Source organism: Eublepharis macularius, chromosome 5 (assembly GCF_028583425.1).
Source record: "Eublepharis macularius isolate TG4126 chromosome 5, MPM_Emac_v1.0, whole genome shotgun sequence".
In the NCBI taxonomy this organism is placed as follows: Eukaryota; Metazoa; Chordata; class Lepidosauria; order Squamata; family Eublepharidae; genus Eublepharis; species Eublepharis macularius.
In genome coordinates, this window is record NC_072794.1 from 81,931,577 (window position 1) to 81,949,612 (window position 18,036).

General features: G+C 42.8%; 1 protein-coding gene across 2 annotated transcripts in view; it reads left to right on the top strand.

Annotated features, from left to right (window-relative positions):
* DAB1 (DAB adaptor protein 1) overlaps positions 1 to 18,036 on the top strand; it is a 321,139-nt gene that overhangs the window by 13,920 nt on the left and 289,183 nt on the right. For both annotated transcript variants that reach the window (XM_054979924.1, XM_054979923.1), the window contains exon 2: positions 17,029 to 17,231. In XM_054979924.1, coding sequence (XP_054835899.1) covers positions 17,165 to 17,231 — 67 coding nt within the window. In that variant the 5' untranslated portion in view covers positions 17,029 to 17,164. The remainder of the gene's footprint in view (positions 1 to 17,028; positions 17,232 to 18,036) is intronic.

The window sequence follows — 18,036 nt, forward strand, 5'->3', positions numbered from 1 at the left end:
ATCATGCAACCCCTGTAGATTAAAAAAAAACCAAACTCAGGTTGAGGGCTACAATGAGGAGACCTGTGGAAGATCAGCATTATATGCTCTTCCCAGCAGAACATCAGCTGGATGCAACCCTTTACTATCTGCATTTTGAGGCATAGTATCTTTATATCAATTTTACAGAGATGATAGAGATTAAGACAAGCTGTTAGCCCATAGCAGAGAGGAAAGTTAAATCTAGATTTCTGTCTAACTCTCTAGCCTCTGGACCCATGCACCCACATTGCCAAAAATGATGTCATTTCCAGCGTGACACAGAAACAACAGGTTGTGATGGGGGTCAATGCTTTAAAAATTAACCCCAAACACTAAATATGACCAATATGGTCAATACAGTGACTGGCTGAACCAAGAAAGTTTCATTTAAATATTATGTTGGTACTGCTGATCCCAAAGTGGGGTGGAGAGGAGGTGAGGGGTCTGTCTTTAAATAGCTTCAGCCTGTTCGTGAAGTATACCTTCCATCTGAAAGCAAAATAGTGAAAGGTTATGAACCTGTTTATGAGGGGTGGCAGTTGATCTTCTCAGGCCCTTTCTCTTGTGTGACATGTTCCTGCTTCTGTCTGTCTACTTTGTTACTGGCTGTAAGCCAATTCATCTGAAGAAGATGGGCCTCTGTTGGAGAGTTTCTATTATGATACAGATTTGTCCTAAGCAGGACTTAATTTTTTGTGTGTGGCGGGGGGAGGGAATCAGTTGTCTAGTGGTGGTAGCTTCTATTGCAATGTATGGTGTTTTCTGATGTTTTTTAACCGTCTGTTTTGACCATGTGGTCTTAATTGTAAGCTGCTTTAGGCTAGCAGGAAAGGTGGGATATTCATATTTAAATGAATAAATAGTCTGAGCTGTTTGTCTAATCACTCCCTGGTTTAATCCTGTGGATTATTATGCATTGAGTTTGTTAATGTGTGTGGTGAAAGGATGTACACATGAGAATTTCTGCTGCTAAATGTTCCTGAATTGGGTTTTGTTTAAATGGAGCGGGGTAGGGGCTCTGAGAGATGTGTGCTGTCTCTGCCTTCTATATGAAAATTTGTAAACTTGCTTTAGTAAAATTTACTTAACTCTGATTGAATTAAGGTTATATACCCAGAAAGAACTTTCTTAAGCCTATTTGCTGAGATAGTAGGTAAGATCTTATCATTGTAGTTTAGGAGATTAATAGGTCTGTTAGAACCTAACAATGAAGTATCTTTATCTGGCTTCAACATAACAATAATTTTAGATTCTTTTAGATTGTGGCAAAATTTGTTCTTTAAATATTGCATTAATAGTATTCAGTAATGGTTTGGCTGAAGCTGATATATATAATATTCAGGGGGCAAACCATCCAATCCAGGGCCATTATTGTTATTGTTGTTTTGTTATTGTTATTGTTATTTGAATTATCGAAAACACAATCAACAATAACAGCTAAATCCTAAGCCCCGAGGCAGTGTCATTGGTCGTGCATCGAAATAAATGAGGCGCTGCACCACAGCTCCCTATGGACTTTTGCAGGAGAATCCCGCCAGTGCCCGGGAGTGGCAAGCCAAGGCATGGCCACCACCAGGAGCACCCACCTGCCGTTCCCCTAACAACCCTGCTCACACAAGCCAATGGCCACACCGCTTCCCTGAGAGGCAGGCGAGGGGAAAGCAGTGGCACAGCCAATGGGGAGGCTGCGTTCCCTGCTGCTGCCAATAGCCCCCCCTCAGAGAGCCAGCATCCCTGCCAGGGAGGGGGCCAGAGATGACAGTGAAGGTCCAGATCAAACACCCACCCTCTTGCCTGTCCAGCCCCCATTTCCGACGAGGGCCAGGCCAGTGGTCGCAGCTCAGTGCACCAGAGAACGTGGCTTGGACCTTGACAGCCATGCCCAGGCCAGGCCAGGCCCCCCCTCCATGGACTGACAGCCCATGGGAACAGAGAAACTGCTCCAGGGGGCTGCCATTCACCCCCTCCCTGTACCAGATTTCCCAAGTCCATCCCTGCTTCTGTAAATAGCGAAATGGAGGGTGGTCCATCCTCCTGGAGGAGGAGATGCGAATATGTCGCTCCAAATCCCCCACCTCCCTGCAGTAACTTCTGTCTTCCCCTCTGCCTGGCTTATCAGATGACAGCAGCTCAGTTTGTCTAATAATGAACGTCTTCAGTGGAGCATTCCCCCCCCCCCCGCCCTGCTAGTCATTCATGGGCCACACTTCAATTCCCATCCCACTACCTGAACGTACATTTAGGGGAGGGAAGGGACAGGGAATCTGGACAGGGCACCATTTGACACCTGCTCCTCCTGGCAGCAGAGCCCACCCCATTAATCCCAACCCCTGAGCAAGGACAAATTTGCAGGTATGTGTGAGAAGATGTCCCAACGGGGAGTTGGGGGTGGCGGCAGCTACTGTCAGTGTCAGGAGAGCGAGCGAACAGACAGCAGTTTTTTGTTTTTCAACACATTTTATTAAACTGGAAAAGGTGCAGAGGTTCTCTGGAAGTGTTTCCTGCCAATGTGGCCAAGCTGCAGGCTGCCTTGGTAAACTGCTTGCTGGGCAGGACCTGAATGGCACTTGCGGAGGCTTACAGGGGGGCTCAGACAGCCATGCCCCTTGGTCTCCCAGACGAGTGGCGATCTGCCTGCAAGGGAAACAGACGTGTTGCAAGTGACCGAGGCTGGTGTACGGCTGAGGACAAGCCCTATCTGCAACATCTGGGAAGGTGTCCTTTGGTTAAGAGCTGTGGCAGCAGCTCTTAACCAAAGTATCAACCAGCTCTTAACCAAAGTATCAACCAGATATCGGCGCAATATGTACGTTGTTCCAAGTAGCGCCGTCTTTTGCAGTTCTGTAGGTGTTATGTCCGAAAGCTGAAGGTTTTCCATATGAATTGCAAAGTTTTTTGAGATGGTTCCAAGTGCCCCAATGAGAATGGAGAGTATTGTTGCATTCTTCTTCCATATGTGCGTGGTTTCTATTGCCGGATCTCTATATTTAATCATTTTTTCTTTTTCTTTAACTCTGGCATCCTCAAGAATTTCAATGTTTTTTTTTTTTTAATATATATATATATTTATTTCAATTATTAACAAAACTGTTTACAATATGAAATATAACATGGGTAAATTGTTAAAAACTACATAACAGAGAAGGGTAAAACATGGAAGAATTTCAATGTTGATTATCCAGACTTTTCGATTTTCTATGACAGTTATGTCTGGTGTATTATGTTCAAGGTGCTGATCAGTTTAAAGTATAGTCAATCTTTTTATTTTATATACAGTGTCATGAGTCAGCCAGGGCTCAGTGATAGTGAAGACTCCTCAGGGGAAGAGGAGCCCCATGCAACCAGCCTGAAACTACCAGAAACTAAGGACTCCTTAGGAGAAGGGGAGCTAACAGAAGCTGATCAGCAGGGTGCTGGTCAGGAGACACAACCAACATCTGAAGCACAGCCAACACCCCCTAGCTCTGATCCAGCAGGTGAAACTCAGTTAGCTGCCCCCAGCCCTCCAGCTTCACCTCCACCCTTACAGCGTTGTAGATGGAAACTGAGAATGGAACTGCAGGCAAAGTGCATGTGCCAGCTGCTCCTTGATGATGAGAAAGAGTAGGTGCAGGATCCTTTCCCAAACAATTGGCTGCACTCATGGCCCTTATCCCTGAGGCTATAAAACCAGTCAAAAGAGGCTGCTGGGTGTGGATGCCATTCACTCTGCCTTCCCTTGCTTGTTTCCTGAAAGCCTGACTTCTGACCTTGGATTGCCTGACCTTGCCTAGCCTGCCTGCTGGAACCCTGACCTCAGACTGCCTGACCCTGCCTAGCCTGACTGATTGGAACTCTGACCTAGAAATGCCTGGCTTCGTCTAGCCTGCCTGCTGGAACCCTGGCCTTGGGCTGAACGACCACGCCTTGCCTAGCCCCTGGAGACTCAGCCTTGGACTGGGTATTGGAGCCCAGTCCACCTCCCAGTGCCAGTACTATGACCCTGCAGGCCTGTACATGCCTCAGTCAATTCCAACTCATGGTAAAAGTTATTTTCATGCATCTTTTTTATGAGTTGTTTCTAAAAAATGAATGAATTATTTATTTATTTATTTGATTTGATTTAAATTACGCCCTCCCCACACCAGCAGGCTCAGGGTGGATTACAACTAACATACCATTTAAAATTACATTAAACACTTTAGACAATTTTAAACCATAAAACAATCAAAATATCATAGCTAAAATACATATACATACATATATACAGATATACATACATACATACATACATACATACAGTGGCACAATGATCCAGACCCTTTAACAATCTCCAAAGCATTTTGGCAGTGAATATGTGAGAGATGGAGAGTGTCACTTGTAGGGAGGGCATGTACTATACTCACCCGGCCAGAGGGACACCGCCTAGCACCAACCGTATGCCTGGCGGAACAGCTCCATCTTACAGGCCCAGCGGAAAGATAACAAATCCTGCCGGGCCCTGGTCTCATTGGACAGAGCGTTCCACCAGGCTGAGGCCAGGACCGAGAAGGCCTTGGCCCTGGTTGATGCCAGGCAGGCCTTCCTGGGGCCAGGGATCTTTAACAGATGTTTGTCAGTAGAACGAAGAGTCTAGATGTCGGCGAAGATCATCTGTGAGGGCGACCAGCAATGTCTCCATCCCATGTCCCAGGCGAAAACCGGACTGGAAGGGATCTAGGACCGAGGTCTCCTTCAGGAAACTCTGCAGTTGTTGCTCTGCTGCTCGCTCAAGCACCTTACCCAGAAATGGAAGTTCGAGACTGGGCAGTAACTGAGCAGGTCGGCGGGATCTGATGATGGTTTCTTTAAAAGAGGCCACACCACAGCCTCCTTTAGTGCCCTGGGAAAAAACCCAGAGCCCAGGGACAAGTTTACAATAGCCCCTAAGGAATCCCATAATCCATTGACACTGGCTTTCACTAGCCATGACAGACATGGATCCAGTAGGCATGTGGTAGGCCTCACCAACTGCAGAATCCTGTCCACCTGTTCCCCAGAAAGAGGGCTGAAGTGATAGAATATCCACCCTAAAGATGACCAAGGGGGCTCTAGATCACGTACTGTATCAGCTATGGCCGATAAGTCGCAGTGGAGAGACAAGATTTTATCAGCAAAAAAGCTTGCAAAAGCCTCACATCTTATAGCCTAATTCAAATTTTGATGTTCTCCACCTGAGAGGGAGACCAGTGAACGTACCACATTAAACAATTTAGCTGGGTGTGAGCTAGCTGATGCAATGGAAGCTGTGTAAAATTCCTGTCATGGCCCAGTCTGGGCTCAGTGATAGCAAGGACTCCTCAGGAGAAGAGGAGCTTCGTGTAGCCAGCTAGGACTCCTCAGGAGAAGAGGAGCTCTGTGTAGCCAGCCCTGACTCAGCAGAGGCCAATTAGAGTTCACAGCCAGCAGCTAAGACAGAACCACCGGTACTCCCAAGCCCTAAACCCACAGGGGAAGCTCAGCCAGGGACTTCCAACACCACAGGGGAAGCCCAGCTGGGGGCTTCCACTCCCCCAGATTCACCCGCGCCCAGAGAGCGCTGCAAGCAAAGGCAGAGGCTGGAGCTACAGGAAAGAAGGTGCAGTGCTCACTTGCTAAGCCAATGCCAGATGCTGGAGAGCGATGATGAGTAACATCAAGGTGAAACCTCAGCAGCTGGCTGCAAACCAAGCCTGGCCATAAAAGCCAGCCTGGAGGAAGCACCAGGCGTGGAAGTAAAGTGTTACACTACCTGCAACCACTCCGTGTACCTTGTATCTTGCTTGTGCCTGCCTCTAGACCTGATGCCATTGGTAAGTGACCTTGGACTGTACTTGACCTGGCTTTTGGATTCTGGACTCACTTCCTGGCGCTTACCTCAGGCTCTGACTATGGACTGGACTTGGCTTTTGACTCTTGAACTCCCCCTGGGCTTTGTGTTGGTGCTTGGACTTGGAACACTCTGCTTGGGCTGGTCAGCCTGTGACAATTCCTTTTTCACTGCTTTCACTGCCATCTCATAGGATTTCATATGCAACCTATAAGATGTTCTTGTTTCCTCGTCACGAGATCGCTGTCACACATGCTCAAGTCATCTTAGTTCCTGTTTCTGTTGCTGTAGCTCCTCCCTGTACCAAGGGGCTCAGCAATTTCAGGGACGAAGAGAACAACAGGGAGTGATTTCATCAATCTCCTCAGAGAGTTGGACCTGCCAGTCCTCCACCCACTCATCCAATGAACCGCTGTGGGGCATTGGTTCCCGCAGAGCATTCTGAAAACCAGTAGGATCCATAAGTCTCCATGGGCGAGCATAAATTTGCTCACCGCCCTTGCAAGAGGAGTGGCATACCCAACTGAGCCTCCAGAACCATGTGGTCTGACCATGGCACTAACTCTGTCCTATCCAGAACCACATCCAATCCCATCCCAAAGATCAGATCTAGCATGTGGCTTGCTTTATGTGTGGCGGCCGATACAAACTGGGAAGTCCCAGTGTTGCCATGGCTGATACCAGGTCCACAGCCTGTACAGATGTGGCATCATCAGCATGGAGGTTGAAGTGCCCCAGTACTAATCTTCCTGAGCCAAGATTTCTGTAACTTTCAGTAGTTCTAAAGGGAACGTCCATGTTTTTTTCTGCCTATTTACAAAACTCAGCCCTACTGTAATTGGTGCATGGTTGGCATAAGATATTGGTCTAATTCCTGTTTACTCAACAAATCTCAACAAGTTTTTGGAAAGTAGATTTGCTAGGTAGAATGTCACATGTTTGTAAATATGAGTAATTAATTGTAAATATGAGTAATTAATTAAATCTCAAACCAATCATAGTTTATCTGTGCTATCACATGAAAAAACTTCTTCAGTTTCTGGATAAGATAACATATAAAAGTGCTAACCCAGATAGCAGATCAGGGTTTTGGCTGAATGAAATCTCATGAAGATCTAGGTTAGAAACTATTCTTGTAATATGTACTGTGGGGTCAATGTATTTCATAGCAAATCTGATTGATTTAAACTTGGATTTAAATGAGAACTGTTAAGAAATTTAATTCTTGTTGCCTTCATCTGTTCCATCTTTGTAGGGTTTTTTTCTTAATGATCATTTATATGGTGAGAAAAGTACTAAAAGAGAACCCTAAAAATTAAAGGAGCAAAAGCTATTTTCAGGTCTCACTTCAAGAACTGAACACTGCTCCAAGTGAAAGATAATTTTTTTACACTGAACAGTTGGAAGTTTTAATGCAATGTGGATAAGCATTCTGTTACACCCTTCCACCAAAAAAGTAAAAACAGAAAGGCAAAGGAACCATAAAAACCTAGACCGGGCTTAAGCTCTCAGTCCCCAACACTCAGGACCAGCACCCTAATCTCCAGCCAGGAGAGGAGGTTCAACAGTTGTGCCCTGTCCTCTGCCCAAAAGTGGGGGAAGTCCAGTCAAAGGAGTCTGCAAAGAGCCCTGTTATTTAACTCCCCCCCTCCCTCATGTCTCAGGTGGCTTTGTCAAATACATTTCAAGTAATCAACCAATGCATCTTCTGGCTAATGCTCTGAGTAACCTGGATGCTAGATGAGAACAACGATGATGATGATGAGTCCACCTTTCTCACTGAGATTCAAGGTGGATTATTGTGGGCAGCAGCAGCTGTATGAATTACCACCCTGCAAAAAAGAGTGAAAATGATTCTGTCTTCTTCATTTCCTGTTAAGCTAGTTACATTACAGTGCAATCCTAAAGATAGTTAGAACATAAGAGAAGCCATGTTGGATCAGGCCAATGGCCCATCCAGTCCAATGCTCTGTGTCACACAGTGGCCAAAACCCAAGTGTCTTCAGGAGGTCTGCCAGTGGGGAAAGGACACTAGAAGCCCTCCCACTTATTGCCCCCCCAAACACCAAGAATACAGAGCATCACTGCCCTAGACAGAGAGTTCCATCAATACCTTATGGCTAATAGCCACTGATGGACCTCTGCTCCATATGTCTATCCAATCCTCTCCTGAAGCTGTCTATGCTTGAAGCTGCCACCACCTCCTGAGGCAGTGAATTCCATGTGTTAATCACCCTTTGGGTGAAGAAGTACTTCCTTTTATCCATTCTAACCCGACTGCTCAGCAATTTCATTGAGTGCCCACAAGTTCTTGTCTTGTGAGAAAGGGAGAAAAATACTTCTTTCTCTACCTTCTTTACCCCATGCATAATCTTGTAAACCTCTATCATGTCACCCCTCAGTCCTTTTTCCAAGCTAAGGAGCCCCAAGCGCTTTAACCTTTCTTCATAGGTGAAATGTTCCATCCCTTTAATCATTCTAGTTGCCCTTTTCTGCACTTTTTCCAGTGCTATATCTTTTTTGAGGTGTGGTGACGAAAATTGTACACAGTATCCCAAATGAGGCCGTACCATTGATTTATACAGGGGCATTATGATACTAGCTGATTTGTTTTCAATTCCCTTCCTAATAATCCCCAGCATAGCGTTGGCCTTTTTTTATTTCCATCGCACACTGTATTGACATTTTCAGTGAGTAATCCACCACAACTCCAAGATCTCTCTCTTGGTCAGTCTCCACCAGTTTGAACCCCATCATTCTGTATTTATATTTGGGATTTTTGGTCCCAATGTGCATTACTTTGCACTTGGCCACGTTGAACCTCATTTGCCACATTGATGCCCACTCACCAAGCCTTGACAGATCCCTTTGGAGTGCCTCACAATTCTCCCTGGTTCTCACCACCCTGAACAATTTAGTGTAATCAGCAAACTTAGCCACTTCACAGCTTACTCCCAACTCAAAAACATTAATGAACAAGTTAAAAAGCACCGGACCCAATACTGAGCCCTGCGGTACCCCACTGCTTACTACCCTCCACTGTGAATATTGCCCTACTCACTCTCTGTTTCCTATTCATTAGCCAGTTTTTGATCCACAAGAGGACTTGTCCTTTTACCCCATGACTATTGAGCTTACTTAGCAGCCTTTGATGAGAAACTTTATCAAAACCTTTCTGGAAGTCCAGGTAGACAACATCTATTGGTTCCCCCTTGTCCACATGTTTGTTCACTCCCTCAAAGAACTATTAACAGGTTTGTGAGACAAGAACTTCCCTTACAGAACCCATGCTGAGCTTTCAATAGCTTTTGTACATCAGTGTGCCTACTAATTCTTTCTTTAAGAACGGTTTCCACCAACTTACCCAGTATTAACATTAGACTGACTGGCCTGTAATTTCCCGGATCTCCTCTGGAACCCTTTTTAAAGATGGGGGTGTCATTAGCTACCTTCCAGTCCTCAGGAATGGAGACAGATGTTAATGAAAGGTTACATATCTTTGTCAGGAGATCCTCAAGTTCACATTTGAGTTCTTTCAGAACTCTTGGATGTATGCCATCCAGGCCTGATGATTTGTTAGTTTTTAAATTGTCTATCAGTCGTAGGACCTCCTCTCTTGTCACCTCAGTCTGACTCAGGTCTTTCAGTACTCCTTCCAAAATCAGCAGTTCTGGAGTGGGCAAGCACCTCTCATCTGTTATTTGACGTGTTTCTAAGTCCATTGAAATTTATAAGCTTTAGAAGGATATAACTTTGTTTAGGATTGCCATATTATTATTCATCTGGAACTTTTATGGTTTTAGAGAGGGTACAGGTTTAGTTCTGGGTTGTTTATGAGTTGTTATGCAAGCTTCATTTATTTATTTGGGTTTCTGGAAAAGAAGGCAGAAACTGACTAGTAATTGAACAGACTTTGAAGATCTGCCCTTCAAAGTTGCATATTTCACATATAGATCTGAAGAGCTCATTAAGAAGAAACATACACAAACCCCAACACACTAAAAGAATATTAAATCAATTCAAATTGTGCATAGCCATGTAGTGTTATTGAAGCATTTCAAGATGTTGAAAGAGCTTGAATTTGAAAAGGGCAAGTGGTTTTTAACTGACTTAGCTTCAATGAGTGATTTAAATTGTCAAATCGTCTCTTAGTGATGAGGAGCTTTACTCTTTTAAATGATGAAGAACTTGATTTGCTAAATAATTGTCAGCAACTGAGCTGGAGGGAGGCCTGTCAGGACAGTCATATGGCATATTGAATCCCAAGACAAACATGGATATATGGTTGTTGTGGATTTTCTGGGCTGTATATCCGTGGTCTTGGCATTGTAGTTCCTGATGTTTCGCCAGCAGCTGTGGCTGGCATCTTCAGAGGTGTAGCACCAAAAGACAGAGATCTCTCAGTGTTAGTCTCAGTGTTAACACTGAGAGATCTCTGTCTTTTGGTGCTACACCTCTGAAGATGCCAGCCACAGCTGCTGGCAAAATGTCAGGAACTACAATGCCAAGACCACGGCTATACAGCCCGGAAAATCCACAACAACCATCGTTCTCCGGCCATGAAAGCCTTCGACAATAAACATGGATATATGTTTGGCAATGCTTACCAAGCAAGAATTCTAAACATTTATCCCTAAAATCAAGCCAAGGTCAATGTAGAAAAAATGTTCACAGGAGGCAAGGAGAGTGCTGGAAGGATGGAAGGCTTTTGGAGAGGTAAGGCCTGGATAGACAGATGTTCTGGCACAGATAATCTCAAATGGCATGTTCCAGCAGGAACCAGAATAATGAAAGCAGAAAGCAAGACAACAAAAGGATGCACTAGTTTGTTGCTCAGATTATATACAGCTCAGGAGCTGATCTGTAAGTGCTAATATCCAACAATTTAAATTTTGTATTACTTCTGTTTTTTTCAAACATCTGACCTATATGGTTGCAAAGTGTGGCAACCTGGGCAAACAGAGGGACTCTAGATCAGGAGATGAACTTGATGAAAGAGTGCCACAGGCACACATTCTCAATCTCACAAAGTATTAGAGGCTGTCTAGTGATAGGATGAGTATAATGATTGTTTGATGATGACTCAGTTTGGATGTAGAAGTAGGAATTAAGGATACTATTTTTGCAAAGGCGTGTTTTTTTTTTTTTGGCTGAGAAAATCTCTCAGATATGTTCCGAGTTGGACTCTGGTTCCAGTATAGCTGAGGAGCTAAATACCACTTGGTCTGTTTATTGATCATTCAAATCCAGGACAAAGGTGGGACAGTGTTTCCCTTTTCTTTACTGGCTTTCAGAGCTGTCAGATGACCCTTGTACTGTTTTTTACAGAGAATTTTAAAGGATGTATTGTCGAAGGCTTTCACGGCCAGAGAACGATGGTTGTTGTGGATTTTCCAGGCTGTATTGCCGTGGTCTTGGCATTGTAGTTCCTGACGTTTCGCCAGCAGCTGTGGCTGGCATCTTCAGAGGTGTAGCACCAAAAGACAGAGATCTCTCAGTGGCACAGTACTGTGACACTGAGAGACACTGTGACACTGTGACACAGTACTGTGACACTGAGAGATCTCTGTCTTTTGGTGCTACACCTCTGAAGATGCCAGCCACAGCTGCTGGCGAAACGTCAGGAACTACAATGCCAAGACCACGGCAATACAGCCCGGAAAATCCACAACAACCATCAATTTTAAAGGATTTTTTGAGGGGGGAAATCAAGTAAGAACAAACCTAATATGAATTGAGGAGAACAGTGTTCATCTATCTCCAGTCAGATGCAAGGAACATACGCTACAGCTTTTCTCCTTTTAGGTCAAAAAATGCAGAGCGAAGAGATTCACAGAATGCAGAGGTGTTACTACTCACTTTGAAGATAGCAAAGATGGCACTGGTATGGGTAGCATAGAATTAATTTCCCCAACAGGTCTCCAAATTGCAGGTTTAAAGTCTACATATCACAGTTTAAAGGAACACCTTGATATTTGGCACATTCACTGGTAATTGTAGAATAAAAATATTATTGGTTGAGTATAATGGGTCAGTCCATCAGCTGTAATTCTGCATCCTTAATGTTTTTGAAAATGGTATGCAAATTTCATTAATTGCCTACAACTAAAACAATCAGTTAGCTGCAGTTCAGTACATCCTGGTCTGTTTCTGATGTAGCTATCTGTGCTGAACAAGATGTCCACTTCTGCTCTTCATGGAGATGTATGGCAGTAATGTGCCAGAATTCCAGATGAATGATAATATTCTCTGTGGTTCAATAATTGAACTCTTCTTTCCTGCTGGTACACTTATTTTGCAGCTTGCAAAGTGCTCCATAAAGCAATATTTGTATAGATGATATATAAATGATACGTAATTGTACCAGCACCAGCAGTAGCATGCCTGCAAAAAGAATGAGTATATGTTTATACAGTCTACAATAAATAGTTATAAATAGTGATAGTCTTTTAAATTACAGATGGTTCTGGGTTGGAGCTAGGAGCAGTAATTTGTAACCACCTACCACATAACTTGGATGTGTATGATGTTGAAAAGTAATAGGAAAAAATAGCTAAAAATAAGAGTTCTGGTTTCCATTTTTGGATTTCAAGTTTCAAATCACAATATTACTGAGATTCCCTGATTCTTTTTTTAAACGTTTACAACTCATCTTTCAATAATACCCTATTGATCTTGTTCATTATGTCTAGTTTCTTTAAACTGCTACCTTCTGGGGCAAAATCTTCATATGACGTCTGTTTTACATATAACACAGTGGGATAATGATCTTAGTGGGGGGATCCAAATAGTATTACAACAGTTATGATGGATTATACTTTAAGAAGCTGTCATGCTTTTTCTCTGCTGTAATTGTCTTCCCCATTTTATTCTGTAGTATTTATTTTGAAATGTGGTTTTTTCCTAGGTTGAATTACTTCTCCATTTTAAAACTGAAAATCTTTCAGTTTCATATTCAAAGTGATTGAACACACCATCAAGGAATTCTGTTTTTAAAAATTTGTTTTTCAAAATGGGGAACTCCAATTTCTGAAAGATTTAATTGCTCCCTCAGATCATGCTTCCTCTCTTGTGTGAAATTTCATGAAAATTTATTTGATCACTTTTTAAGAAAGAAGTAGACAAGTGAATAGTCCCCAAAAATGTAAAGGCTGAAGCAGTTTCCCTGAAGACGTAGTGCAGTATTCTCCAATGTGGCACCCATGGACACAAGGGCACCAGTACTTCCTTTGGTGCCTGCCAAACATTTTGGAAAGTGAGCAAGGCCTTTGTAAGGCAGGGCTTGTTATTAGCTGCCTTCATTCATCTGTTTTTCATGGATGTCATAGCAGCACTAGCCACTTGCAGGATTAGGAGGATTGGTAGACATCTGAGCTTGTGGTTCCATTTACCTTTCAGGCTTTCCTTCTTTATATTCCCTGATCTTTTTTAAAATTCCTGCCCTATTGGCATTCTTTCAATTATTTCTAATGTCCCCCTTCTGCAATTCTCTTGAAAAGTAAAGAGGTAGGTATTATGTTTGGCTTTCCTTCCTTGACAACCATTTTGGATTTGGTTGTACCTCCTGTGTGGCAGAGATGTTCCACCATATGCCTGGCAGAACAGAGATGTTCCACCATATGCCTGGCAGAACATCTCTGTCTTACAGGCCCGGCGGAAAGATAACAAATCCCGCCAGGCCCTGGTTTCCTCAGACAGAGAGTTCCACCAGGTCGGTGCCAGGACCGAAAAGGCCCTGGCTCTGGTTGAGGCCAGGTGGGCCTCCCTTGGGCCAGGGACCACCAACAGTTGTTTATTTGTTGAATGAAGCATCCTCTGGGGTATATATGTGGAGAGGTGGTCATGCAGATATGCTGGGCCCAGTCCACATAGGGCTTTATAGGTCAACACCAAAACCTTGAACCGGACCCAGTGCTCAAACTGGTAACCAGTGCAGCAGGCATAGTATAGGTGTTATATGTTCCCTAATCAGGACCCTTGAAATTACTCACGCAGCTGCATTTTGGACCAGCTGTAGTTTCCGGATCAGGCCCAGGGAAAGCCCTACTGCAAGTTGCAGTAGTCTAGTCTAGAGGTGACTGTTGCTTGGATCACTGCAGCTAAGTCATGGGTCGACAGGTAGTGGACAAGCTGCCGGGCCTGTCTTAGATAGGAAAATGAAAACCAGGAAACCGCTGTGATCTGTGCCTCCCTAGTCAGGGAGGCATCCAGGATCACCCCTTGGCTCCTAACTCTCAAAACTGGTGCAAGTAGCACTCCATCAAGAGTGGGGAGTGGGAGTCCTATGCTCATGGCCCCCAGACCCACATGCAGGATCTCTGTCTTTGTGGGATTTAATTTCAACTGACTCTGCTTCACCCAGTCACAGCTTCGAAGGCATGCTCCAAAACATCTGGGGCAGAGTCGAATCAGCCATCCATCATCAGATATAGTTGGGTGTCATCAGCATATTGATGACATCCAAGTCTGAAACTTCACCAGTTGGGCGAGGGGGTGCATATAAACATTAAACAATAATGGGGAGAGTATTGCCCCCTGAGGGACACCGCACACCAACGGGTGGTGGGATGACAATTTCTCCCTAAGTGCCACCCTCTGTCCCTGACCATGGAGAGAAAAGACCTGCAGATGCCTCCATTCAAATAGGCAACATCAACAGCTGCCCATGCACATGCATTATTTGTGGTGGCCATCACTTTATGGAATAGCCTGTCTAAAGAGGTCAGAAAAGCTCCCACTGTCTTGGCCTTCTTTCAGGAGGTCTTTTTACTCAGGTAAGAAATAGCTTAGAGAGATGCTCTGGAAACGAGTGCTATCTTGTCAATGTAGATATACTCCAATGGGGAGTTTCTGCATCTTTTAATATGTCACATCAAATTACTTATGTTTTGTTTCAGTAATTTTTCATCTCTGTATTTGGATTCATGGTTGCTTTCAAATTTTTGCAACCCATACCCCATTTCATTGATTATTGAATGTCCAAGCCATTGATGATTGTATTGAATTACACTGTATAATTTGTTTTAATACAAGAAACGATAAAACCATAAAATACAAACAAGAAAAGAATTAAAATTAAACCATAAAAGAAATGATCAAAACAACTCTTGGCAAATTGTTAAAAACCTAAGAATTACAATAAACAGGCATTGTTGCATTGTTGCAACAATGTTGCATTGAGGGATTACATCTTTGGCATTTAAAACATCTAAAACTGGTTTCCATATTTCATCATATTCAAATAAAGGGACTACCATATGCAAGTTCCCAAAAAACAGATTATGCATAATCCTACCCATCAAATATTGCTCCCAGATTTCCTGGTACCATTTTTTTAGCAATGTGCCTACAAGGAATTTCCAATTCCTAGCGATGACCAGATGAGCAGAGGCAACCAACGTCGAAACAAGAGATCTGGTATTCCTATCTAGCATAGAGTCGGGCCAAAAATCCAATAGGAGAAATTCTGGGGAGTATGGCAACGAAAGACCCACCATGTTGGATATCTCTTTGTGAACCACTCTCCAAAATTCCTGAACGAAATGGCATTCCCACCACATATGTAGGGTCGTGCCTTCCTGCTTGCAAGATCTCCAGCATAGAGGGATCATCAACCTATTCATCTGATTCAATTTATGTGGCATTATATACCAATGGGACAACAGCTTGTAAAATTAAAGTTTAATATTCCAACAACTAGATTTATTGGAAGGGGAGTTCCATATCTGTTGCCAATCAGATTCCAATAAAACCCATTTTAAAGACTCAAACCATTTTTTTTGTATGTCAGAGGGTCTTTATGTGTCACCCTTAATAATAATTTGTAAAGGGTTGAAATCCTACCCTGTTTACCATCATTCCCACTCCAAATCATTTCCTCAAAAGGAGTTAGGGGCTGAAGCAAATCCTTGGACCTGATCAGCTTGGTCAGGTATAAAATAAATAAATAAATAAATAAAAAATTCCAAAGGTTCCCACAGGCTCAAAATGTTTGAGGTCCTACATTGTATTGTAGCGCATCTTTATTATTTTTACTTTCTGATTTTCTAGGTGATATGAGCTAATACATTAGAAATAAGGATAAGGAAGCCTGACAAAAACATTTTATTGTTGTATCACATAATCTGAAATTTGTGCCCCAGGATCCTCTGCAATGTTACAAAGTCTGTTAGATTCTGCTGTTAAATTATGCACATTTCCATGCATTCTGAGAGTTATGCAACTGAGATTGTAGAAGATCCTTGGCACACCTTTGAAATTACACACTGGTCATTGGTGCACCTAAAAATGCCATTGATGAGGTAGACAAAATTGATGATTAAATGCATTTCTTTCAGCTCTATGAAAAAAGATCATAACATAAATGTTACAGTGTAGTTATGTCCATGAAACACTATGAAACCATGAAAATTAGGTCTGAACATTTCATTTAAATTGGGCAATGCATTATTTAATGAATAGCAGTTCTTGCTCTGTGAGTACAGGCATGAATTTTGTAGATAAGATACCAGTTTAAATCATTAAACTGAAGGGTTAGCAAACAGGCAGTTCAGACACTGGAAAAAATTCAGTTTCCAAGGGGTAGAAGTGTTTAAAAACAGATTAGAAATTAATTGAAAATTAGTATATTATGTAATCCACTGAGTCTCAACACAATGGTGGTCTACAAATGAAGTAAATAAAAGTATAAGGTTGACCTGATTTATTGACAAAACACCTTGCCAACGTGCACAATATTTTCATGCCATTTTTATTTCCCTTACGGTTGCAACTTATCACCTCTTTTCTTTTCCTTTGCATTCATTGTTCTCAGCCTCAGTTAGCCTCACTGCTATTTACGTTGATTGGCTCTGATTTACTACGTGATTTGTAAGTGATGCTGCATATGATGTGTTGTCATAACCAATCTGCTTAAAGGACAATGAGGGCCAAAAAAGAAGGCAAACAGTGCCACAAAAATGAAGGAGCCAGAGGATCAAAAGGGTTTTGAAACTCTGAACATAAGCATAAAAAACAGGTTAGAGGGTTTTTTTTAAGCACACGAAAAAGCAAGAAACTATATAGCAGCTGCATCGCAGACTTACTAAACAAGTCCCTTCCTACTGGGTGTTTTCATCATTCCTAGGTAACACTATTCATGGCTTATAGAAGATAACTGTTGGTTTTCTTTCTTCTTGCAGCAGTCTGAAAGGGTGAATGAGATGAACTGTCTGGATTCTACTATCTGAAAAGCTAAATTATTCTCCCAGAGAATTTTTCTAAATGACCCTGGCCAAGATACTGGATCTGTGTGAAGAGGACTAAGGATATAATAGGATGTCAACTGAGACAGAACTTCAAGTGGCTGTTAAAACCAGCACAAAGAAAGACTCTAAGAAGAAAGGTAGGAACTTCCTGTACTTGATGCTTTGTTAAATATAATGTTGTTAGATTCTTCACAATTTTTGAGTATTAACTACAGTGTGTATCCTGACTATTAGGAAATGGAGAGAGATCCATTCCTGTCTAGCAGCAGCCATGAGGTAGTGGACTGTGGCAGGATCTACATTCCTACAGCACCTTTAAAGAACCACTTAAAGCTGATTGGTGTCTCCAGGTCAGGCTCAGGAGGATAGTTCTTGGAGTGAAACATCTGCTTCTTGTGAGGGAGATTGCCTTCCTCTTGAGAAATGGGGAATGGCAAGGGGGTGTGCTGCCATTGGATTAGACCAATGAGAAGCACTCTGACTATCTGCTTCAGGCTCCGCAGGAAGAGATACAGTGAGAAGAGGTCTCCTACTCTTCCCTCAGAGTGATTGCCCCCACAACATTTACTTTTGTTCCTTTCGATTGTATTCTCCTGGTCAATATAAGTTGCCTAGAAATAAATCAGTGTTCTTTTTATCAATAAGATATTCAAAAGATTCTAACTTCTTATGGAGTGGATCAAGTTCTTCCACAAATGGAACAAGTGTGCAAAAGTTTTTTTTTTTAAAAAAAATCTTATTCCACAGCAATCTCTGGAAAAAGTGACCTGGAAAGATGGGCAGAGTGGGATGTGGCATCAACCACTAAATCATGAAGGGGGGATGTTAGCAGAAATCGCCCTTGCCCGCTTCTGTGTGAATGGAGCAAAAAGCTCACAAGAGCAAGGTGTAGGAAACACAGCACAAACTTTTCCCATAAGCTTTCTGATTTCAGGTAAGGTT